We start from the raw sequence: 21,859 nt of genomic DNA, 5'->3' as shown, positions 1-21,859 counted from the left end.
CTTTTGGTAATTTCATGAGCGATATGACGGGTCAAACAGTGTTTCCGGTCCGCATCAAGGCAGATGTCCTGACTTCCCCGCCCTAAAGTAATGTTTGTCACTGACAAACCATGAAGTGCAAATAACTTACCCGGTCAAGTGAGACAAATTTGAATTGTTGACAGCGTAGGTCATTGCAGATGTGGTCCTATCATAACAGAAACATTTCGTTAATCCGGAGAGCTTGGTGTGCTTTACTAGATCTGTACCATAATGCTCCACGCCGTCAGGCTGTACATGTGCGTTTGGCACTAGCACACTCAAATCCGCCGTCGCTTACAGTGAAAACTACGGGTGTTAAATGGACCCAAATGCTACTACCACCCCGGGGACAGACTCATTCTATCGGGTTGAGCACGTAACCAACTCTACCCAACCGTCTCCCACTAGTCATCTTGTACGGTCCAAACCTCGCTCCACGAACGACACCGAATAAGCCACGGGATAAGACAATCACGCCGTGGGATTTGCAAATGAAATGTCGGACATTGGAAGATGCACGAGGTTGCTAGTAGAGCCGTGTGGATGTCGATTCACCTGCCAGAGATGGAGGTGCATGCGCGTGGCAAGAATTGCAAGTATGATAAACTGGAAACTATAGGTGGGTGTGCATTTTGGGTATTGTTAGCAGGAGAATGTGGCGGTACATACTTATAAAAAAAGGTTTGGTAGGAGTCCTGGAGCGCAGAACATCAACGGCTCGATCATAAAAGGGATTTATGATATTCACGTACCTGGAGGAGCAGCGATGCGGAGATGTTCGTTACCGAGAGCACTTCAGGAAAGACAGTGATCATGGATGAGTATGGGAAAACGGCGCGAACATGTGTAAACTCACGAAAACCGCATACATAATAGGATATGTTATGGTTCACCAGGACAACGTACAGACGGCTTCGGTTTATCCGCCAGTTCTGCACGGCGCATATGAGCGTGAGCACCATGAGTCCTGGGGAGAACACCGGTTAGCATGTGTTTGTACAGATATATGCCCATGGTTCCCACCCAGTTCGAACACGGAAAGGAAAAGGAATGCTACGACGTACTGGAAACTGGTAGAATTCCGGTAGCACCCTGTGATTCCCGGGATCGCGCTAGTCGTATCTGCAAAAGGGAACAGAATGTTTAAGTGGTCGTGGAACGCCAGAGGGAAGGTGAGAGCGACTACATGCTGCGGGGACGCCAGCGGCGAAGACAATGCAGAAGGATGCTACGAGAAAGGTCTGGCTGATGAATTTACCACTAGCCTGGGTATTGTGAGTCAATTGGGAACTCACGAAAGAGGTGAACAAGATGGCTACGAGCAAGATTCTACTTCTGTTCCAGAGTACATATGTTCTAAGGATAAAAAAACCTGGATGAATCAGGTCAGAATCATACATAATACGGGGGGAACGATAGATACTTTCGGAGACAATGACTAATACTATTCCAAGACCTGTGGTAGGGAAAGTAGTAGCCTTCAGAAAGGACGTGCATACATGAATGCACTACGCACGTACCTGATTGAGTATTTTCCAGCACCCGGCATTTCTGGCGAAGTCATGCAGTAAGTCGTTCATTCCTTAACCGTCCACCACATCACATACGCCTGAGTTCTCGTTCGGGGTAAAGTACACTAAAAAAACAAGTGTCAATTTATCATCAGGGCGATGTGTGCTGGAACGCCGGGACGCACTGAATAGATCCGTGGCCAGAAAGATAAAGGGGAGGTATCGTGTAATGATATAGAGTCCTTTCATCTTGTTCCAGCGTGACCGAAGTAAAAATGTCCACTGTGCATAGCAATGATATTGTCGATATCAAAACTGAAGTGCGGAGTAAGTGTATACCTCTTCATGAAGTGAACATGCATAGTCATAGGTCTGAATAAGCGAGTTTGTCAGCGGATGTGGATAGATCAGAATAAGCCTACCCAGAATGTAGCCATCGATGCTGAACTGTGTTAGGACAAAGAATTTTGGATTCAGGCGGCACCCACCCAATATGTACTGATGGTACATGAGTTGTCAATTGTGATTCACCCTCATATCGACAAGGAGACATACCTTAAAGGACTGCAAGCTCATCGCTTCTGTGACATCGTCAGTTGAATACACCATCTAGAGGTCAAAAATGTGTTTCACAAACACGTACACACATCATGCGCCCTCTTAGCTCTTATGAATGGGCTGTGAGCCCATCAAGGTCACCGTGGCGTAGACGCTAGGATATCATTGAAGTTACTGCGAGTTCAAACTTAGCTAGCTCGCTGCGGTCGTGATGGAGCATTTTACCGTTCACTGGATGTACCGGCCGGGGAATCACTTGATATTGGATGACACATCGGCGGTTTCGGAATTTTCACACAAGCAAAGATTTGAATCAAATGTCGGAAAAATATAAATGTGCCTTGGAAGGCTTCTCTCTTGCGTCACCATTTCGGCATCTTCCAAGCACAATGCAGCCGTAACCCAAGACCATTCCATGGAACATAGGATATTATTGGTACTTTCAAGGGCCCAGTCATATTTTTGGCTGCTTACAAAGGAAGGACGGCATGTTTCCAATTGGCTTCCAAGCTCGAGTTGCTTTGTCAGCATCTGATCAACAACGCCCAAGTGTTGTAACTGTATCTCCGTCCTCCCAACCTCAAATACTGTTTATATTGTACTCATTCACGATGGTACGGTCAGCTCAAGCCCTGGACCAGGCACAAGGTTCATTGTCATCGAGGCACTGGAATCACGTTCAGGTGAAGTGTAAATACTGCAATCAGCCATATACATCCCGAGGCGTTGCATCACATGAGAGGAGTTGCTCGAAGACACAAGAGAAGAAGAAAGAGAGGAAAGAATTTGCAAAGTTAGCCATGCGAGCAGTTGAAGCGCAAGAAAAAGGTGCGTTCTCTATTGTTATTATTGTCTGACTGTAACTGAATCAGCTTATTTGATCAATGCAGCACGCCATCGCAAGAAGAAACAGCGTGCAAAGGAGCATGCTAGTGCGGTCTCCATGCAGCCCCTGGACCAATCAGTAACAGACATTGTGTCTGATTCAGAGGGCACTCGGGTCGTTGATGAAGGCAGTGCAGGTCCTGTCGATATATCACACTATGATTACTATGAAGGTGATCATGACGATGTTGGAATTGCCAGGGATGTTGCTGACCCACGACAACGTGAGTACATAATATGCTACTATTTGCGATCTTCGTGACTGACTATTTCTAAATGCAGGTTCGGGTTCAGACACAAGTATGGCAAGCATTCCTGGACCAGTGCCTTACAACTCAGCTCGTCCTGCTGCTCACCCTGATATCGACTCATTCAAGACAGAATATCATCCAAATAGCGGTCGCCCCACTTCGGTCGAAACATTTTCTGCATTTGGGCATGGACACACACAACCAAAGTTTGATGACCGTGAACCATGGCATCCTTTTGCGTCTCGTGCAGACTTTGAATTTGCTTCGCTGACACACAAAGCCGCTCTCAACAAGGAGCAGACTGATGAGCTACTGCGGCTCATTCAGAACATTGTGGATGGTCATGCAAGGCTAACATTTAGGTCTCACAATGATGTGTCCAAAGCCTGGGACACCGCTGCAACCCAGTTGACACCAGTGAGTACTCTTTATTACTTCGCCCCGGTCGAGCTTCTAATGGGCTAGTTAATGTTGTAGTTTGAGCAGCATACTATCTCTGTAGATTACAAGCAAGACAAGCTCGAGTTCGAAGTATATACACGATCACTATGGGACTGGGCGCTAGATTTACTGCAAGAGCCATTGTTGGCCCCGCACTTTGTATGGGATGCCCAGCGGCTATTCAAACACAACGGCACTCGGTATGAACATTTTATTCATGAGCCATGGACTGCAGACAGGTGGTGGCGCATCCAAGTATGTGCATAATGTAAATATACTGTGTACAAATGTCGCTAATAAGTGATATCATTGACATGTTGGTTTGATTTTAAATTGTAGTCGAAGTTACCTAATGATGGGGTGCCCTTTGCGATCATTCTGTACGCCGACAAAACTCATTTGTCCTCATCTGGTATTGTCAAAGGGTATCCGGTGATTGCCCGTTGCGGGAACCTGCCGGTCAACATCAGAAATACCACTGGAATGGGAGGTGGTCGAGTTGTTGGCTGGCTACCTATCGTAAGTACTCTCACTTCATTTAAATTTATGCTTCAGTAATAATGGAGCGGGATTCTTGCAGGTGCCCGAGGATGCTGAGCAAAGTGGAAAGTTATCATATACTAACATAAAGCGCGTGGTATGGCATAAAGCCTTCTTGAAGCTACTGGAATTGGTCATAATTTTCTCAAAAACGGGATTCGCGCACCATTCCGACTTCAATAATATCATGCGCTGGTTGTTCCCACTCATTTTGCTCTTGTCGGCTGACTATGAAGAGCAGTAATATATTTTTCTTCCCTTTGTGATGTGTATTTCTGATACTATATTATTGACAGGTGCGTGATGGCGCTGATACGGGGGACAGGTTCCAATTGTCCTTGTCCCATCTGCCTTGTCCCTACAGCTAAACTTTCTGACCATGCTGCAACATACCCCATCCGGACAGTGGAGGATGCACAAGATTGCCTCAAGCTATACCAGGAGGATTGTGTCGCTGGAGAAGAGGCCCTGAAAGAGAAGAGTCTTCGACCTGTTGAGGTACGTTACTGTAACCTTACCCCAATGTCTTTCTCTCATGTTGATGTGGCATTTAGAACTCGTTCTGGCAAGTTCGGCACTCTAACCCTCATGAAATAATCTCGCAGGATCCGTTGCATGCCTTCCATGGTGGTCTGTTTGGCAAACATCTTTGGACTGAGGTTAAGAAGCTGTTGGAGAATCTTGGGCGCAGCGCCTTGAAACAAGTGGATGATCAGTGAGTATTCAAAATTTGACGTATATTGTCTTCAAGTCTCTCATTTCAATCGTTATCTCCTGTCTCAAGGTTCACTGCCTTCCCACGGTGGCGAAATCTCAATCATTTCAACAGCGTCACAAATATCAGCTATAGCGATGGAAACAAGCTTCAAGATATTTCAAAGGTGCGTCAATTTTCTATATTATCAATACAATACTTTCTTACACGTCTCCTGGGGTAGTAATTACTTTATGCAGCTCAAAATGTGCTAACACAGGAAGAGGACAAGGCTGGCTACGCACTCTTGAAGTGTATAGCCAGCTACCTTCATATTGACATGTACATATCCCTTGATGTTCACACAGAGAGTACCATCGCCGCTGGAGAAGCCGAAGTTCTTGTATTCCAGAAACACATGGCGGTACATAGTTTTTTTTTTCATTCTTCAATGCTCAGTTGAATTAAATTACTACAGGATTATATAATCGCTGCACGTCACACAGAACTGGGAACAAAGAGTTGGAATTTCCCGAAGATGCATTCCCCGAAACACATATTCCAGGACATCCGGGAGAAAGGCGCCGCTCGCAACTTCAGCACACGACCGAATGAAGGATGTCACAGGCCACTCAAACGAATGTATTCGCTTCAAACAAATCGCAAGGAAGTTGCAGGCCAGGTATTACAGTCCTAACATCGTCACTACTATTCTAATGCCACCACAATGATACAGATTCTCAAACTGGATCATAAGAGCTTTGTCTCTGAAATGATCTCTGGTCGCATTTTCCACCTTGATGATTTGTCAGAACTTGAGGATGAAGATTCTGAAGATTCTGACACTTTGGATGACGACACTTTCTCAGGACATGTCTACCTTGGTTCCGCACAATCACCCACTACTTTTGCGGACGTAGAGAAAGAAAATCAATCTAGGCGTACTTTCAACAGGTTTCGCCATAAGTTTACAAAGTTCATCAACGAGTTTCTCCCATCGCATAACATCCCATTGCCGGAAGGGACAGTATGGTTGAAACCAGCTGCGCAAGACAAAGTAAGTGCATTATAATTACTCCGTGGTATTAGATTGGCTCAACTACATTATTTCTCATAGCTCCAAGAGTATCGCTATCTTAAAGTGAATTATGAATCAACTGTTGATTGGAAATTGGCCACCGACTACCTACGGTGTAATCCAAGCTTCCATGGGCACGAAAGGTACGACTGCGCACTGATTCGTACACTCAACAAGGACAGGAACAACAAGAACATATTTGTTCGGATACTGTTCATCTTTAAGTACATGGTTGGCAACAAATCCTTGGATCTTGCCCTCGTGCTCCCCATGGATACTCCGCTTGGTGCATGTCGCACAGTTGATCGTGATCTACGATTGACTCGGCTGCACGCTCGACCGTCAGCATCTTCTGAATTTGTCTCCCTTCATTCAATCATTCGTGGTGCCTTGCTTGTTCCTGATTTCAATAATGATGGAGACTTCTTTCTTGTTGATTTTGTCGATCCTGATATGTTTCTTCGTTCTCAGAGAAAACTTCTATTTTGATTTCTACATCTACATCTATTAAGCACGAGATACTGCCGCAATTGCATCCACCACGTCTTCCCACTGTGTTGCTGCGTGTTTATACCATTCTTTGTCTACTGTTCACTAAGTGTCGTCACAGATGACCTTGGGTGTAAGCGTGAATACAGATATGAAAAGACGGTGACCTGAAGATCCCTGAGCAGTAGGACAGCGCACTTTGAGTCGCTGGATGGTGAATGCCAGTAATGATGGTGATTAGGCTGAATTCTCATTCTATAATCTAGATACTGACGCCTCACCTGATTGATTTCTCGTAATTGGAACATGCCCTGGGCTACAATACTCCAGGATTTGTTGGAGTAAGTGTTGTCACAGATGACCTTGGATGTGAGCATAATGAATGCGGATATGAAAAGGTGATTAGTAGATTGAGTTCCCATTCTAAATACTTACTGATGCCTCACCTGATTGATTTCTCGCAATTGGAACATGCCCTGGGCTACAATACTCCAGGACCACCACCCCTTCGGAATCACTCAGTAAGTTGCAGTGTTGCTGCGATGTAATTACGTCGTTATTAATACTAATAAGATTTAAATTCAATTCAGACGCTATAACTTCACCACAGCCAGCTTTATTATGCTGCCTCATTGTAACAGGTTGGTTGATTGTCTGTTGTGTCACTGTTCTTACATATTATTACAGTGATATTACTCTTACTTGTGTTTGTGTCATACAAGGTGGCACATCAACATACGTGGCCTGTTGATGTTGCCACTCGACATCAACACTTAGCCGTATCAGTATAAAGGTAAGTTGTTGGATTTCTTTACTTTACTCCGCTGCTCTCTTCTGTTAGCAACAGTATTCATTGACTCAGACTCTCAATCTACAGTGCACCGTCATGCCTCAATGCCAAGACCGTAACCTTCCACCACTGGACTCAAATGACTCAGATGTGCTTGATCTCGAGCCCTCAGAATCTGACTCTGATGAGTCTTCATGTGACTCTGACGCAGAACTTGTCCAAGTTCATGTTGCACTCACACCAGTTTCGGATGATGCAACACCTCAAGAGCTGCGACAGGTATATCCAATAGCTTTATCATCTAATACTCACTCATCAGTTCTTTCAAATTAGGCACTTGAAACTTCGCAAAAGCTTCTTCTGAACATGCGCGGCCAGTGTCGAGAGCTTCTGAAGAAGAACGCACTCCTTGAGGCTTCAGTCTCTCATGGCCGAAAGAAACTCACAGGACGCAACTTAGCCCTAGCTGCAAAGCAAGACACCATCAAGGCCTATGGACGCAAGTATTCTATGACGCATTGTCTGTGGATTGATGTCCATATCTTCCCTTTATGGACATGTCCTACCATCGACCTCTCCAGCAAGGAGCGCTGGCTTTCTGCACTTGCAATCGAGGATGGCGTCAAAGCAGAACTATTTCAGTTCATTTCCAACACTGATCATGAGCTGATGAGCCACAAAGACTTTGGTGGTCCTGTAAGTGTGTAATTTATTAGATTAATAATGACTGAATCTGGTTCACTTAGTTTTCGAAGGGCATCAACTCTGTTCGCTCTGAAATGCTTTCAGATGTGAAATCATGTGCTGGCTCCATCTTCGGCATGAGCTCAGACATCTTCCTTGCAGGCTACAACAGACACGAGGAACAGCGATGCCGTACACTGATTGTAAATCCAGCTGGTTCGCACACCAAATTTGCACCGGTTTTGTTCCCTCATCCTGAGAAACCTATGGTATCAGACTTTCTGAAGACTGCAGCGGTTGTTAAGGTATGTATTTACTTTCTCTGTTCTCCCTATTATGCTAAAGACACTGTTAACCACATGTGGTAGGTCTTAAGAGTATCCATCTTTGGCAAGGCTTCAATAGCCTCTACGACCATCCCAGCTGGAAAAACAAAGGCCAAGATTTGGGAGTTGCGCACGATCACTCCTGGAATGATAGCTGCAGCTGCCGTTGTCGTAAGTCAATTTAGTTTTCAAAGTTCAATGCTAATTTTGAATCTCTTGCAAAGGCAATATTTATTCTATCTGGTGATAAGGACCTTGTTCCAGTTGGCGCCGAGAGCAAGATCCCATATCGTGATTACCACAATTGGTACCGTCAACGTCTAATGAGTGGAGACAAGTGGTCAAAAGAGGTCATCGCATTCTTCAACACCTCTCTCTTTTCATCCTCCTCCTCCTCTATACACCATACCTCCGCTCCTGACGAAGGTGGTCCGAGCAACACATGGGAAGAAGAATTCGAGCGGGCTATGGATGAAGGGTCCAGCATTCCTGTCTTCAGCGTCAGTGCAGCGCCACTGGTGCCATTGTTCCCTACTGTACCCATCTCCAGCACCAGCACTCCACCAGTACCATTACCCATTCAAGTGCACGCTATTCCAGTATTAGCCCCAGTGCTACATGAATCGATCTCTTCTGCGCTGCAGGACCTGGCTTTATCAGACGAATCAGATCTAACCTTACCAGATAATCAACCAGCAGAAAATTTGGCTGAGGCCCGCCCGGTTTCTGTTGCGGTCAATGCAGCAAAATTGAAGCCCTTGAAGGAAAAGGGGAAGAAAGGGCCAAGGCCAAAGGCTATTAAACCGAAAGGCAAGTCTATGGCGCCTGCGCTTGGTGAGGATGCTACTGGAGATGGTGACAATGAATCTGTCAATGGTACACGGCGGAGGTCTGGCCGGAAAGCAAAGTAATAGTTTCAACTTTGTTTCATTCTACATGCTTATCTACCTAGTTATTTAAGTTTAGTCTAAGAGTCTTGTCAATACGTCGTTTGATTTTATGATATGTTTGCAAGACATTCCATTTATGGATTGGTTCATACAAGGCCAAATAATCTTGTAAGCAACTTACATTGGGCTTTCTCGACGTCCTTCCTTCCCACATAAAATTTTTCACTACTCACCTTAAATTTGCTCTTTGATTTTGAATGTCTGTTGCATTGAACGTCGTCTTGTCTCCCCTGATTCAAACTACTCAGACCTTCGGGCATCCTGACTGTGGATGGCTTGCCAATCAAAGGCTGACCGCAGCCTGGCAAGTCCAGTAGTAGCTACATCAGGTACTCAGACTCACGTCGCTACAGATGCTAAGAGCATGCAATTCGGGTGGCATCTAATTATTATGTAGCTCGCTCGTGTCGGCACGCGATACACTCCCTCCCGTTGAGTGTCTCCAGCCACTCCCTCCCATTGAGTGTCTCCAGCCACTCCCTCACACGGGAATCAAGCTTTGGATCCTCACAGGCGACAAACTCCAGACCGCGATCGAGATTGGTAAGTGGGATTTTTCATGTCGTCTAGTGATGCATCGGGCCTGGCCTGGCCTGAAAGCCAGGGCTTGGGCCTGAAAGAAACTCAGGCCAGGAGTCTGCTGATTATGCCTTTGGTCAATTCAGGTTTTTGACGAAGTTGCTGCTCGTCCATGGGAGGTGGTCGTACCAGCGTATTGCTGATATGCATAGTAATTTCTTTTACAAGGTATGTTGCACGATTTTATTTGATTGTACCTGCCGTTAATTTGTCGCTTCAGAACGTTATCTGGACGTTGGCCATGTTTTGGTTTATGCCATTTTGCTAGTGAGTTTCTGTTCTTGGTTTATATGCACTAGCTGACAACACTTTTGAAAGCTTCGACGCAACCTATCTATATGATTACAGCTTTATTTTGTTTTAAAGTCCTGACGACAATGACACAGATGCTATCGAGCTGGTCCCCCAGGCCGCTCTACCGAATCCCTACAACATGGAAGATAGTGTCTCGCCCAGTCCCTCTTACTACTCGCCATCTGACATCCCTGCGCCCTCGCCCATACCACCCTCGTTCTACAAGTATTCATCAGGAGAAATAAGCAGCCAAACATTTGCCGGGCCGTCGCGCTCACACTCCCTGAGCCCTGAGCCTCCCGTTCCAAACTCACGCTCGTTTCGCCCAAGCTTGCAGAGGACCTCGCAGACCGCTCGACAGAACAGTATTCTCAATCATTGCGTTTTTCCGTGCCTTGGCTGTGTGCCACTCGGTCTTGGCAGATAAGCCTGAGCCACAGGAGCGCCCTTATCACTTGGAGTATAAGGCTGAGTCTCCAGATGAGGCGGCGTTGGTTGCTGCTGCGCAGGATGTTGGCTTTCCTTTTGTGGGCAAGCAGAGGGACACAATTGACATTGAAGTGCTTGGCCAACCTGAACAGTTCACGCATATGAAGACACTCGAGTTCTCTGGCGCACGTAAGCGCATGAGCGTCATCGTCCGTGCATCAGATGGACGCCTCATCTTATACTGCAAAGGAGCGGACAGCATCATATACGAATGGCTTGCCGAGGATGTGGACCCTGCTTTGAAGGAGAAGACGACCAAGGACATGGACTTTTTCGCTAATGGTGGTTTGCGCACGCTCTGCATTGGTTATAGAGTGCTCGAGGAAGACGAGTTCTTGAGGTGGGTGCAGACGTATGAAGATGCTCAATCGGCTATCGACAACACCACCACCACCACCAATGACCACCTCGCTGCATCCAATGCCACCAGCGCCATGCGCAAACGCCCAACGCACGCCAGCAAGTGCTGACATGGCACGAACACTCGCGGACAACACCAGGACGCCAAAGATACGAAAAGGACGAGAGGCGGCACTCATTATTGCTCTTCACACTCTCGTTCTCACTCGCACACAGTGCATGTAGACTCGGCTCTGGATGGGGAGTCGCAGTTCGTGAGTCCATCGATCCTCCTTCGAGTTCGAGCCACGCTGATTTAAGTTGGTGCCCGCCGTTCGCAGTTTGGGAGTCCATCGATCCTCCTTCGAGTTCGAGCCACGCTGATCCAAGTTGGTGCCCGCCGTTCGCAGTAGTAGACAATGTGTCCTGATTGTAATTATTATTTGTAACATTCAATACTGCAATTTTTATCAATTTATTTAAAATTCCTTGTGACCGTCTTGAGGACATTAGAATACCTTGGAGGATATTGGAATACCTTGGGGACTAAGAATATCTTGGGAACCATTGGAATCACGTGCACGCCCTTGGAAGGAGCCCACAAAGTATTTCATTGAAAATTTCACTGCCATAAGGGAATGACCTTGGGTACATCTTGGAAGGTGCCGGGTGTCCCTTCCAAGGGACTTCCAGAAGTTCGGGTCCCATTCCAAGTCACTCGTAATGCCGGCGGCAAATTGCGCCCTTCCATTGCCTTTTAAGGCATGCCAAGTCAACTTAGTTTTTTCCGACAAAATGGGATTGATATACTACTCCCACCTCCGTGACAGACTCATCCTACAAGTGAAGTACGTAGCAAACTCTACCAAACTCACTCAGCAGTCATCTTGTATGATCCAAGCACCGCTCCACGAACGACATCGAATAAGCCACAGGTCACGCCATTGAATTTACAGATGGCGCGTCGGACATTGGAATATGCATGAGGGTGCCAGAGCCCTGTCCACGTCGGTCCGTTTTCCAGAGATGGAGGTGCATGCGTGTGGCAAGGATTGCAAGGGTCATGAACTCGAAACTATACGTGGAATGTACGTTTCGGGTATTATTAGTAGGAATACGCAGCGGGATGTGGATGTGCATACTCATACAAAATGTTCTGATAGGAGTACTGGGATGCAGAACGTGAACGGCTCGATTATAAAAGAGATTTAAGATATTCACGTACCTGGAGGAGCAACGATGCGAAGACGTTCGTTACCGAGAGCACTTCAGGAAAGACAATGATCATGGATGAGTACAGGAAAACAGCGCGAACAAGTGTAAGCTCACGGAAACCGCATGCATAATAGAATATGTTATGGTTCACCAAGGCAACGTACAGACGGCTTGGGTTTATCCGCCAGTTCTGTATGGCGCGTATGAGCGTGAGCACCATAAGTCCTGGGGAGAACACCTGTCAGTGTGTGTTTGTACAGATATATGCACATGGTTACCCACCCAGTTCGAACACAGAAAGGAGAAGAAATGGTATGAAGTACTGGAAACTGGTCGAACTCTGGTAGCACCCTGTGATGCCCGGAACCCCGCTAGTCGTATCTGTAATAGTGAACAGAATGTTTTAGTCATCGTGGAACGCCAGAGGGCAGATGAGAGCGAGTACATGCTGCGGGGACTCCAGTGGTGAAGGCAATGCTGAAGGCTGTTGCGAGAATAATCTGGCTAATGCATCTACCACTAGCTTGTGTATGGTGATTGGATTGGGAACTCACAAAAAAGGTGGACAGCATGGCCACAAGTAAGATTATATTCTTGTGCCAGAGCACATATGTTCTGAGGATAAAGAAAACTGGATGGATCAGATCAGAAAGACACATGCATCAGGGAAAACCTCCCGCGAAGATTTTGTAAAATTTTCTGAAATTTTCTGACTTTCTGAAAATACATTAAAATATTCCAAGTCCCTCTACGGATGGGTGAAAATTTATGAAAATCCACACGAATACAACAAAATGATTATAATGTGATTAAATACTAGAATATCGCAAATCACAAGATATGAAAATGAGGAAATGAGACAAAACGTGTAACGCAAAGTCCCTGTGCTATCAGGAATGCCCTACTCATCCCATCGAAATCGATTCGCGCAAATGCTGCTTTCAACTCAGCGGATGCAAAGTCAACCAACTTCAGATCAAGTAGGGAAGAAAAAATCTGGTAGAACACAGTGAGATAGTGCTTGAACAGTTAGAAAAAGATGCACCACAGTAACCACAGCTGAGACCATGGAATTCGGGATCCGATGTTCATAGTAGCAATAATGGCATCGACTGCTGATAAATTTTTAGAAGTATAGTTATGATCAGAGTATTGCGGTGTATCGTAGCACACGTGTCGGAAGATCGGACAGTGGACATGAGTCAAGAGCTCATCCCGATTGGCTCGAGGACTATGAATAACGCAGTCGAGGTTGGCTTCCAACTTCCTGGAAGCATGTCAATAATATTCGTAGTCTCCAATCCGAGCACCATACCGGAAGGCTGCAGTAGGATTGCCACCGAACATAGGGCTAGCAGTGAGGCCCAAGACCATGGGATGTTCATCCTGCTCAGTCGTCACACTAGAGCCGTGGACCACGGGGAGGCGGGTAGGGAGGAACCAGGAATCAACCACATGACTCACCTGCGCGCCTCAGAATGCAGTGGCCCGGCTCTGGCCTGAGCTGCGGCTCGAGTAGGGAATTTGCGATTCTGACAGTGAGCATGAGCGGGTCGCTGTGAAACCAGGATTCAACTACATGACTCACCCTCAGAATGCAGTTTTGAGCTATGTGTATGCTCCAAATTGAGCCTGTAGCTGGGAGAGATCAGGAAGGCCGGTTGGACCACCAAAAAGAAGAGAAAAAAAGGAATCCTACATAGACACCTGGTTTGAATGACCACGCACAGATGAATGCGACAACAGAATTCAGACGCCCGCTCGGAGCGAGACTTAGCTCTGTGGTGGTGATGCCTCTCACCTAGAGTCCCCAACAGTAACCATAAGGGAGAATGAAAACATAAAGAAAACGACGTGACAGGGTGTGCAAGTGGTTGCCGCGGCTCGTGTAAGTTGCAGAGTGAAACATGAATATTTGAATGAGTTCATTGAAATCAACCGTGGGAGCCCTGTGATTAGTAATTAAATTGTTGGTGGTTCGATTTTCAATTTCTCAATTTACTTGTTGTCGCTGAGGCTAAGGCCCTTCGAGCGAGCTCTATGTAGCCAGCAGCAGACACCTCCGAATTCTCCCTCCCACCTGTTTAAATATATCCCCGTTCTGCATTGCGTGAACTCTACATTTTTGATATACTAGTAATTAGTTACATATCTCATGGCAGGTTCAACTAGAGCCCTGTAGATATCTTTTTCAGTGCATTCACTGACTGCGTTATGGATGTGACTATTTATCAACTATTTACAAGCTTTTACAAAAATTTGATGAAAGTTTGCCATAATTCTCGAGAATTGTTGTCACATTTTCAAAATTCCCGTGGGAGGTTTTCCCTGATGTGAGATGGGGGGAACGATAGATACTTTCAGATACAATGACTAATACTATTCCCAGACCTAGTAGTAGCCTTCAGAAAGAATGTGCATACATGAAAACCACGCACGCACCTGATTCAGTATTTTCCAACACCCGGCATTTCTGGCGAATTCATGCAGTAAGTCATTCGTTTTCATTAGCTTCTCACCCTATCACATACACTTGGGTTCTCATTCGGGGTACAATACACTAAAAACAAGTGTTAACCCATCATCGGGCGATGTGTGCTGGAGCGGACCGTACGATATAGATCCGTGGCGAGAAAGATGAAGGGGAGGTATCGTGTGACGATATAGAGGGTTTTCATCTTGCCCCAGCGTGATTGAAGTAAAAATGTCCACTTTGCACAGCAATAATATCGTCGATGTTAAAACCGAGGTACATCATAGAACGAGGGTATTACCTCTTCATGAAGTGCACATGCATAATCATAAGTCTGGATGAGCGAGTTTGACAGCAGACGTAGATAGATCAGAATAAGCCTACCCAGAATGTAGCCATCGACACTGAACTTTATTAGGACAAGTAATATGAGGTTCAGACAACACGCACTATGGATGTACTGATACGTAGATGACTTGTCAATTGTGATTCGCCCTCATATCGAGAAAGGAGACACACCGTAGCGAGCTGCAAGCTCCTCGCTGCTGCGAGATCATCGGTCGAATACTCCATCTAGAGGTCAAAAAATGTGTTTCACACATACGTTGTGGGCCTTATGAATGAGTTGTGAACCCATCAGGGTGGCGGCGCAAACACTGGGATACCATCATTGGAGTTAGTTCGAGTTTAAACACAGCCTCTTGCTGCGGTCGCGATAGAGCGTTCCTCCGTTCACTGTATGTACCTGCCAGGGAGCGACTTGATAAAAGATACAGCTGCACCTCCGATGCCCGAGGCAGTAATTTTACTGATAGTCCGAGTCGGCCCTAGCGTACTTCAAACTACATGGTACGAATAGCCAAAATTGGCAATCGATGTTGATAATTATTTGGCGTAATGACATTGCGATACTTTTTTCGTCCCTTGAGGTGTTGACAGTTACGCTAAGAGGCAAAGCTCGCGCGCACACCTTCAAGCTTCAAGCCCAGTGAGAAACGGTCCTAGCCATATCTCCGGAAAACGACGGAAATATTGTGACAATATTCACGTCGATTTCCGGAGAAAAATGAGACTTATAGTCGATGTTTAGCGACTCGCATCGAGCGAGATATCGTGTCATCGAGTGTGTTTGTGTAGCGTATATTCCAATATATTCCCGTAGTTCCCAATTGATATGCACATCGACGCAAATATAGCGAAATCAATTGTATTCTTGAGGCCGAAACATTACAAAAGCAATAACGACGATGCACCCCCCACGCCCATCCAACCCATGCCCTGCTCGTACACTGAATGCTCTAGTGTATTGGTCCTCCAACGAACTTGTTAATTGTACTGGCAGTATTCCTGGTCCACGTCCCGTCTTTGACCTAAATAAATCATTAGTGCATGCTTGCCATGGGAAGTACGGTACTTACAAGTGCCGCAGCCTCTCGTTTGTAGTTCTGTGGCAGTCGTGTCAGCCAGTAAGGTACCATAGAACATATGAAACGAAACTTACCAGTTGACTGTCTTTCGACAGTGCGTTCCAGTACAGTTTAAAGTCGCCAGATGTGCCATTCGGGGCAATGATCTTGAGCCAGCGATGTGCGCAGAGGTTTCTAGATGGTGGCATGAAACAATCAGTGAGCATATCAAGGATACAATTGGACACTGTACCTTCCGTTTTTTGTTGCAGTTGGCCGAAATTTCTTAGTTGTCATCGTGTCAGAACTGTTGTCCGTTGTACCAGCGACGGGCCCCGGTGTTGGTAAGATGGCATCCTTGGCTATGGGAGCCATCAATAACTCGGTTGGCGTGGTTGGACCAGGGTCCGAATTCGTGGAAGGTGCAAGAACTGGAGACGCCGAGGGATTGGGTTTCTTGGATAACACAAATTTTGCGCTATATAGAATAGATTCAACAATATACCAGGCACAAAAATCTACAAGGACTCACAGCAGATTCTTTATCTGTGGAAGACGGCTAACAGTCGGATCAGGTGCTGCCAGTGGTGTCATTGAGTCTGGCACACGTTCAGACCCAGACTCAGATGGAGGATGGCTTGAATCTGTCGGACTTGTCGGTAGGGTGGTGGCCATGGTCGTGCTGACAATCAGATCAGGTGTTGCCAGCGGTGTTATTGAGTCTGGGACACGTTCAGACCCGGGCTTGGACAGAGGATGGCCTGAATCTGTCAGACTTGTTGGTAAGGTGGTGGCCATGGTCGTGCTGACAATTGGATTAGGTGTTGCCAGCGGTGTCATTGAGTCTGGGACACGTTCGGACCTGGGCTTGGACAGAGGATGGCCTGAAGCTATCGGACTTGTCGGTAGGGTGGCGCCCATGGTCATGCTGACAGTTAGATCAGGTGTTGCCAGCAGTGTCATCGAGTCTGGCACATGTTCGGACCCAGATTCGGATAGAGAATGGCCTGAAGCTATCGGAATTGTTGGTAGGGTGGTGGCCATGGTCATGCTGACAGTTGGATCAGGTGCTGCCAGTGGTGTCATCGATGCTTCATCGACCTTTGGCCGTTTTGCTGGGTGATCGGGCTCGTTGGAGGGGGTTGGGGAGCTCAGGTCAGCAGGTGGCTCCGAATCAGATGGTGTATTACTGAGTTTCGTAATTTTTCGCTTGGTACCAGAGGACTACAATGATAGTATGATCCCAACCGAGTTAGTAGAGCAAACCAATGAAAAGGCTGAAATAGTACCACTGCGATGGCATCTGAATATTTCTTCCTCTTCTTGATGTGTGTTGACGCCCATGAGGGATAACGTTCAGTAGTGATAGCCTGGACCTTCCATCCATTGCTGCAAAGTGCCAGAACTGGGTGATGCCTCGTCATCTCATCTGTAACATCGTCCAATACATCGGTCCCTGCATGACCCCATGTGTCAGGAGCACAGTTGTTGTTGAGCAGCGTGTGCCAGATGTTTCGCAATGTCTAGAGGATGTTCGATACTTCGGCTTTCACAATGAGTTTGCCATCCGTGTCTTCAAGGAATGGGAATGGGAAAGCAGCATGATTCTCATGGACCCATTGAGGTGCGGGGGTTTTCGTCCATTTGGTATACATGTCTTCAGTCCAAAATCGAGTCTTTGGGTAGTCTTTCTGGTCGAGTGGCTGGAGCCGTGATTTCATACCGGGAATGGTGCAAGAAGGTTTGGATTTGACATCACTGTTGATAGTTAGCCCTGTAAAAGATGAAATGGCCGGAACTTCCAAGGAAATTGATGTGGCAAGGGTGTTGAAGGCTGCTCTGCAGAATCAATCAGTAAAAATGAGCATATACTCACATAAATCATGTTTCTATACTCATATGTGTCACGTGTAGCAGAGAGGGAGCTGTTTTCGACCTTCAAGCGCTGTATCTCACATTCTAAGGATTGTATACGATGATTCAAGTGCATATATGCACTCTATTACAATAATTCAGCAAACAGTAGACATAGACAATAGTACTGACTGAGCTGCCGGAGGGATCATTCCATGAGTGACGGTCTGTTGAGTGGTGATCATGATCTGAATAATTTGGTGCTTTGCTGGATCCACTAGGAATCGAGGAATTCTGAAAACGAGGAGTCTGATGCTGCTGGAAATAAGGATCATCATGCTGGAAAGGGCTTGAAAAGGAATAATCTGTAGACATAGTGGTCGTTCGAGGAAGAGATATATATGATGCAATAGCCTTGACTTAGTGTTACCAGAATGTGATTTTAAAACTCAGCGCTTCAGCATACGCGCCTAATTCAAATCTTCAGCAGCGCGTCTAAACTGCATATAACTTCAGGGACATATCTTTCACGCGTCTTCTACTAATATATCTACTGGCATGGCTGCAGCACCAGTCGACTTTCTTGGTGAGTGCCTATATTTATATATTCTATCACTGTTTAATAAACCAATTTTACTTGCAGGTGCTGCTCGGCACTCTCGCTCTCCTAGTCCCACTGATGAAGATCTGTTTGACAAAGCCATCGCAGGTCTGGCAGACTTCGATATGGATGGTGAACAGGCCAAAACCCCTATGGACAACAATGAAAAGGGTAGTAGGTCCCACACGACCAAGTTCGAAGGAGTACTAGGCAAGCGTCCTCGTGGAACATCTGACAGTGACCACAATGCCAATGGGCAAGTTCGCAAAACTGTCAAAATCCAGGCAAGTACTAGTCGCAAACCGTCAGCATCCCCTGAGCACTGCATAGTATTTATTTGTCTTACCTTTTTTTCTGTAGGATTCGTGCAAAAGCCAGTGATTTTCAAGTTGAGGAGGACAAGTAGTAGAAGATCATTGTGACACATTGCCATGCAAAGTACTCAAAAAATACATGCCGTTTTCATTTTTATTGTTAATCATCCTGTTCCTCTTGATCATCCTCTTCGACCTCGACTCCTGTTAGTGTGACATCAAGCCCAGTCTTCTCAACCATGAAATACCTATCTTCCGTGACGCCAGATGGTAAAGTGGGACGATGGGGAATCATTGCAACAACAGCGGTGATGGTTTGGACATCAATAAGTTGGAGATTTTCGTCACCATCATGTGTACATGACCACACGGTTCCATGTGATAAGTCAAGGAGCTGCTGGTCAGGGCGAGAATAAACAGATACCATAGCAACATTGGCCCATGTGAGTTTGGGTATCTTGTTATTGTGGTTGAATCCTTCTTCATCATCATCATCATCATCATCATCATCATCATCATCATCATCATCATCATCATCATCATCATCATCATCATCATCATCATCATCATCATCATCATCATCATCATCATCATCATCATCATCATCATCATCATCATCATCATCATCCTCGTCCTCGTCCTCGTCCTCGTCCTCGTTGGCAACAGCTTGAACAGCTAATTGCGTGAAGTACAAGACTTCAGCAAACTCATCAACATCGTTGCGACGGAACTATGAGTGCAATAAGTTCATGTGACTGTGAATCAATTCATGATAGATTTACCTTGACATTGTGTGAAATTCGTATATACTCAGCAGATGACTCGTTTTCTTTCCATGCCGAACGAGCAATCTGACCATGTGGGAGGCAGAGTCGTGACCAGCATCTGATCGGAGGTGCAGGATGCCCAAGGAAATTTGAGATGATGGCGGCTTCAGCAGCATGCATATGTATAGGTTTCCGGTTGCGCGCTCGCAGAAGTACATAACCATTGCCGACATCAAAAGATCCCCATGGATGCAGCGTGTTGCGAGTGTCAAATTGTGGGAGCATCGCCTTCAGAGCATTAACTCGACACCTCATTACACATATCTCCGTGAAGTTTGACATAGCGTTGGAGGGTTGACGCAAGTCAAATTCAATGTCACCAATAGTTCGCTCGAGAGTCCATTGAGATGAACAACATGGAGCGCCAACACAAGTCCCCTCTGCAGCTAGATGGTTTGCAAGATGAACACAGGGACGAACAAAGTGAATTCGATCGACACGGCGCTGATAGTAGATTCTCTCGAATTCCTCCTCCCACTCAGCAAAGCAAATACAAGCTTCTAGCATCTCTGCAGTCATAATACGATACTGACTCGTGATGCAAAGGCCTCATACAAACTTGCAGTAGTGTTGGAAGTACCTGGGAGGAAGGATACCGTAGAGCAGCCCAGAACCAATACCGAAAAGCCAAGTGATAAACTCGCGTGCTTTGTAGAATGAATGCATTTTCTCAGCAGGATTTCGAGGGGGGACATCAAAAGAACCAGGTAGATGTGTGTGAGTAGCCGCGACAGCTTTTCCATGAGCTTCCCATGTATCACGAACAAGAATGGCCCAGTCCCAGTCTGCAATGGAATCTGTAACAGCATGGCAGTCCGCAACACCACACCAAAGATCCGTAAAAAGTGATGCCATGTTAGCACCTGAAAAGTGCATGATCTCGGAGGAAAAGCATTCAGGGATACCAAGAATATGGTCAACATTGAGTCCAAGGAGAATGCTGGGTCCCACGATCCCAGTTGTTAAGCGGTTCCGTTCATACTGTGCTTGATTTTGGGATGCCATGAGGATGCGCAGGTTCTCAGTGTAAATTGCAGAGGTACCGCCAGTAAGATCACGAACATCAATATCATCGTGTGTGCAGCCAGTGACAGTATAATTGTCTGGCTTCAATAGGACAGGGTAATATTGAGATGCGTGTGGCTTTCGGCGTCCTTGGAGACCACAGTACATTCGGCAGCCGTTCTTGCCTGTGTGGCCAACAAGGCTACTCATGCAGATCAGGCCAGGCCCATCTGCAAGGGCTAGAAAAAGGAAAGGATGTGATATGAACACTATGTCGCGCCGAGCATCCCAAATAGACAGACCCTCTCTCTGAATTGCGGCAAGATGGTGAAAGCCTGGGTATAAGAATGACTGAATATACTTGGGCTTATTTGGACCGGGAATAACACCTCCTGGAAGAACATGTTGTTTCTTGTAGCGACGGTCGGGGGAGTGATCAATGATAATCCATATGTAGACCCAACAGTCTGACATTTTGCTTTCGAAGAGTTGAGCGCCGTCGATGGAGATCATAAGTACCATGTCTTCTGGTTTGATTCTACCCTGCCTGACTGCATCAAGGTACGCACTCCCGGTGAGAATGTCCTCGTAAGCATCAACATAGCCCTTGTTCCGTCTGATCTCCTCAAATATTTGCTGCGTTCTCTCATTTCTATAGCTCATGTGTTGAGCACTGCCTCGTTCACGCCACAATGCCTGAAGCTGGGGACCAATTGGGATTGTTTGGAAAACAGTGCGAGGGACTTTCTTGCGTCCATGACTGTGTGCCAGCTTTTTTTGGTCATAATGCAGTTCGTCACACATGGGACATGCATCTAGACCTGCATAAGGGCCGACGAACGCTACACAAGAGTTGATACAGCGGTGGTCGACGATGGAGGAGATACCCGTAAGCTCATGAATAAGCTTTTTGACTCGGTATAGACTTGGAACCTCTGAGTCAGGGCAGCACTTTTGAACAGCACTGCGAATATGGTCATACACCGCTTCAGATGAGTGTTGGAGGGCTAAGAAGAGTGAGATTGCAAGTTCTTCGCATGGATTATCAATACGACATGGAAACCTAGGTGGGTCCTGCAAGCGCACAAGATCCTCTCCTTTCAAGCCAACCCCATCATCGAGTGTTGCTCTCCGTAGTGAGCATATGAAGGACATGTCATGTTGGAGGTTAGGAATACGAGCAGATCGAAAGAGATAATCAACATTGACATCATTGAGTGGATTGCGCCAGGGTATGTCCTCCAT

The 21,859-nt window shown here is 46.3% G+C and overlaps 10 protein-coding genes across 10 annotated transcripts; 4 read left to right on the top strand and 6 right to left on the bottom strand.

The window, feature by feature from the left end:
* Positions 1-279: 279 nt before the first annotated feature.
* Positions 280-2,301, bottom strand: F5891DRAFT_654495 (uncharacterized protein). Its single transcript, XM_041372655.1, has 16 exons — positions 2,176-2,301; positions 2,088-2,113; positions 2,021-2,030; positions 1,955-1,974; positions 1,872-1,904; positions 1,718-1,814; positions 1,629-1,657; positions 1,542-1,572; positions 1,445-1,477; positions 1,317-1,393; positions 1,208-1,262; positions 1,045-1,143; positions 878-988; positions 774-814; positions 691-716; positions 280-627 (listed from the first exon to the last, which is right to left on the bottom strand). The coding sequence occupies exons 2-16, from the start codon at positions 2,106-2,108 to the stop codon at positions 573-575; spliced, it is 738 nt and encodes a 245-aa protein (XP_041221191.1). The 5' UTR covers positions 2,109-2,113; positions 2,176-2,301; the 3' UTR covers positions 280-572.
* Positions 2,302-3,277: 976 nt separating this feature from the next.
* On the top strand, positions 3,278-6,468 carry F5891DRAFT_959790 (uncharacterized protein; the record flags this gene model as incomplete). The annotated part of the gene is made up of 12 exons (XM_041375682.1): positions 3,278-3,643; positions 3,704-3,826; positions 3,890-3,922; positions 4,007-4,186; positions 4,248-4,447; positions 4,504-4,705; positions 4,762-4,922; positions 4,992-5,092; positions 5,162-5,325; positions 5,380-5,583; positions 5,638-5,958; positions 6,019-6,468. The coding sequence occupies 12 exons, from the start codon at positions 3,278-3,280 to the stop codon at positions 6,466-6,468; spliced, it is 2,505 nt and encodes an 834-aa protein (XP_041221190.1).
* A 239-nt stretch (positions 6,469-6,707) lies between these two features.
* On the bottom strand, positions 6,708-6,878 carry F5891DRAFT_932176 (uncharacterized protein; the record flags this gene model as incomplete). Its single annotated transcript, XM_041373980.1, has 1 exon — positions 6,708-6,878. A coding segment is annotated over one exon (171 nt), but the record flags the coding sequence as incomplete, so codon positions are not given.
* Positions 6,879-9,853: 2,975 nt separating this feature from the next.
* On the top strand, positions 9,854-10,449 carry F5891DRAFT_654463 (uncharacterized protein). Its single transcript, XM_041372654.1, has 3 exons — positions 9,854-9,965; positions 10,018-10,060; positions 10,116-10,449. Exons 1-3 carry the CDS (start codon positions 9,942-9,944, stop codon positions 10,334-10,336), a joined length of 288 nt encoding a protein of 95 aa, XP_041221188.1. The 5' UTR covers positions 9,854-9,941; the 3' UTR covers positions 10,337-10,449.
* A 25-nt stretch (positions 10,450-10,474) lies between these two features.
* Positions 10,475-11,050, top strand: F5891DRAFT_959838 (uncharacterized protein; the record flags this gene model as incomplete). Its single annotated transcript, XM_041375686.1, has 1 exon — positions 10,475-11,050. A coding segment is annotated over one exon (576 nt), but the record flags the coding sequence as incomplete, so codon positions are not given.
* Positions 11,051-11,723: 673 nt separating this feature from the next.
* On the bottom strand, positions 11,724-15,450 carry F5891DRAFT_654386 (uncharacterized protein). Its single transcript, XM_041372653.1, has 14 exons — positions 15,127-15,450; positions 15,058-15,067; positions 14,992-15,011; positions 14,749-14,845; positions 14,666-14,694; positions 14,577-14,607; positions 14,493-14,525; positions 12,689-12,765; positions 12,580-12,634; positions 12,417-12,515; positions 12,249-12,359; positions 12,145-12,185; positions 12,062-12,087; positions 11,724-11,994 (listed from the first exon to the last, which is right to left on the bottom strand). Exons 1-14 carry the CDS (start codon positions 15,178-15,180, stop codon positions 11,856-11,858), a joined length of 822 nt encoding a protein of 273 aa, XP_041221186.1. The 5' UTR covers positions 15,181-15,450; the 3' UTR covers positions 11,724-11,855.
* Positions 15,451-15,905: 455 nt separating this feature from the next.
* Positions 15,906-18,242, bottom strand: F5891DRAFT_1193944 (uncharacterized protein; the record flags this gene model as incomplete). The annotated part of the gene is made up of 9 exons (XM_041367858.1): positions 15,906-15,977; positions 16,026-16,052; positions 16,109-16,208; positions 16,267-16,491; positions 16,546-17,237; positions 17,303-17,536; positions 17,567-17,852; positions 17,909-18,012; positions 18,060-18,242. The coding sequence occupies 9 exons, from the start codon at positions 18,240-18,242 to the stop codon at positions 15,906-15,908; spliced, it is 1,923 nt and encodes a 640-aa protein (XP_041221185.1).
* A 183-nt stretch (positions 18,243-18,425) lies between these two features.
* F5891DRAFT_1193943 (uncharacterized protein) lies at positions 18,426-18,874 on the top strand (the record flags this gene model as incomplete). Its single annotated transcript, XM_041367857.1, has 3 exons — positions 18,426-18,453; positions 18,511-18,772; positions 18,829-18,874. 3 exons carry the CDS (start codon positions 18,426-18,428, stop codon positions 18,872-18,874), a joined length of 336 nt encoding a protein of 111 aa, XP_041221184.1.
* A 68-nt stretch (positions 18,875-18,942) lies between these two features.
* Positions 18,943-20,128, bottom strand: F5891DRAFT_1193942 (uncharacterized protein; the record flags this gene model as incomplete). Its single annotated transcript, XM_041367856.1, has 2 exons — positions 18,943-19,512; positions 19,565-20,128. 2 exons carry the CDS (start codon positions 20,126-20,128, stop codon positions 18,943-18,945), a joined length of 1,134 nt encoding a protein of 377 aa, XP_041221183.1.
* Positions 20,129-21,244: 1,116 nt separating this feature from the next.
* On the bottom strand, positions 21,245-21,859 carry F5891DRAFT_959781 (uncharacterized protein; the record flags this gene model as incomplete). Its single annotated transcript, XM_041375681.1, has 1 exon — positions 21,245-21,859. A coding segment is annotated over one exon (615 nt), but the record flags the coding sequence as incomplete, so codon positions are not given.

The sequence above is a fragment of the Suillus fuscotomentosus genome, assembly GCF_016647785.1.
Source record: "Suillus fuscotomentosus strain FC203 chromosome Unknown F5891scaffold_64, whole genome shotgun sequence".
NCBI classification, from domain to species: domain Eukaryota; kingdom Fungi; phylum Basidiomycota; class Agaricomycetes; order Boletales; family Suillaceae; genus Suillus; species Suillus fuscotomentosus.
This window is presented reverse-complemented; position numbering and strand designations above follow the sequence as displayed.

Bases quoted from the DNA above. Each gene is read 5' to 3' on its own strand.
- F5891DRAFT_654495 (XM_041372655.1), bottom strand. From the start codon at position 2,108: ATGAGCTTGCAGTCCTTTAAG. The intron at 1,905-1,954 runs GTAGGCTTATTC...TCGCTTATTCAG, and splicing joins CATCGATGGCTACATTCTGG to ACCTATGACTATGCATGTTC. The intron at 1,263-1,316 runs GTGAGTTCCCAA...TTCATCAGCCAG, and splicing joins CCATCTTGTTCACCTCTTTC to ACCTTTCTCGTAGCATCCTT.
- F5891DRAFT_654463 (XM_041372654.1), top strand. From the start codon at position 9,942: ATGCATAGTAATTTCTTTTACAAG. The intron at 9,966-10,017 runs GTATGTTGCACG...TTGTCGCTTCAG, and splicing joins ATAGTAATTTCTTTTACAAG to AACGTTATCTGGACGTTGGC. The intron at 10,061-10,115 runs GCTAGTGAGTTT...CACTTTTGAAAG, and splicing joins GTTTTGGTTTATGCCATTTT to CTTCGACGCAACCTATCTAT.
- F5891DRAFT_654386 (XM_041372653.1), bottom strand. From the start codon at position 15,180: ATGGAGTATTCGACCGATGATCTCGCAGCAGCGAGGAGCTTGCAGCTC. The intron at 14,846-14,991 runs GTAGGCTTATTC...TGCTGTGCAAAG, and splicing joins TGTCGATGGCTACATTCTGG to TGGACATTTTTACTTCAATC. The intron at 12,635-12,688 runs GTGAGTTCCCAA...TGCATTAGCCAG, and splicing joins CCATGCTGTCCACCTTTTTT to ATTATTCTCGCAACAGCCTT.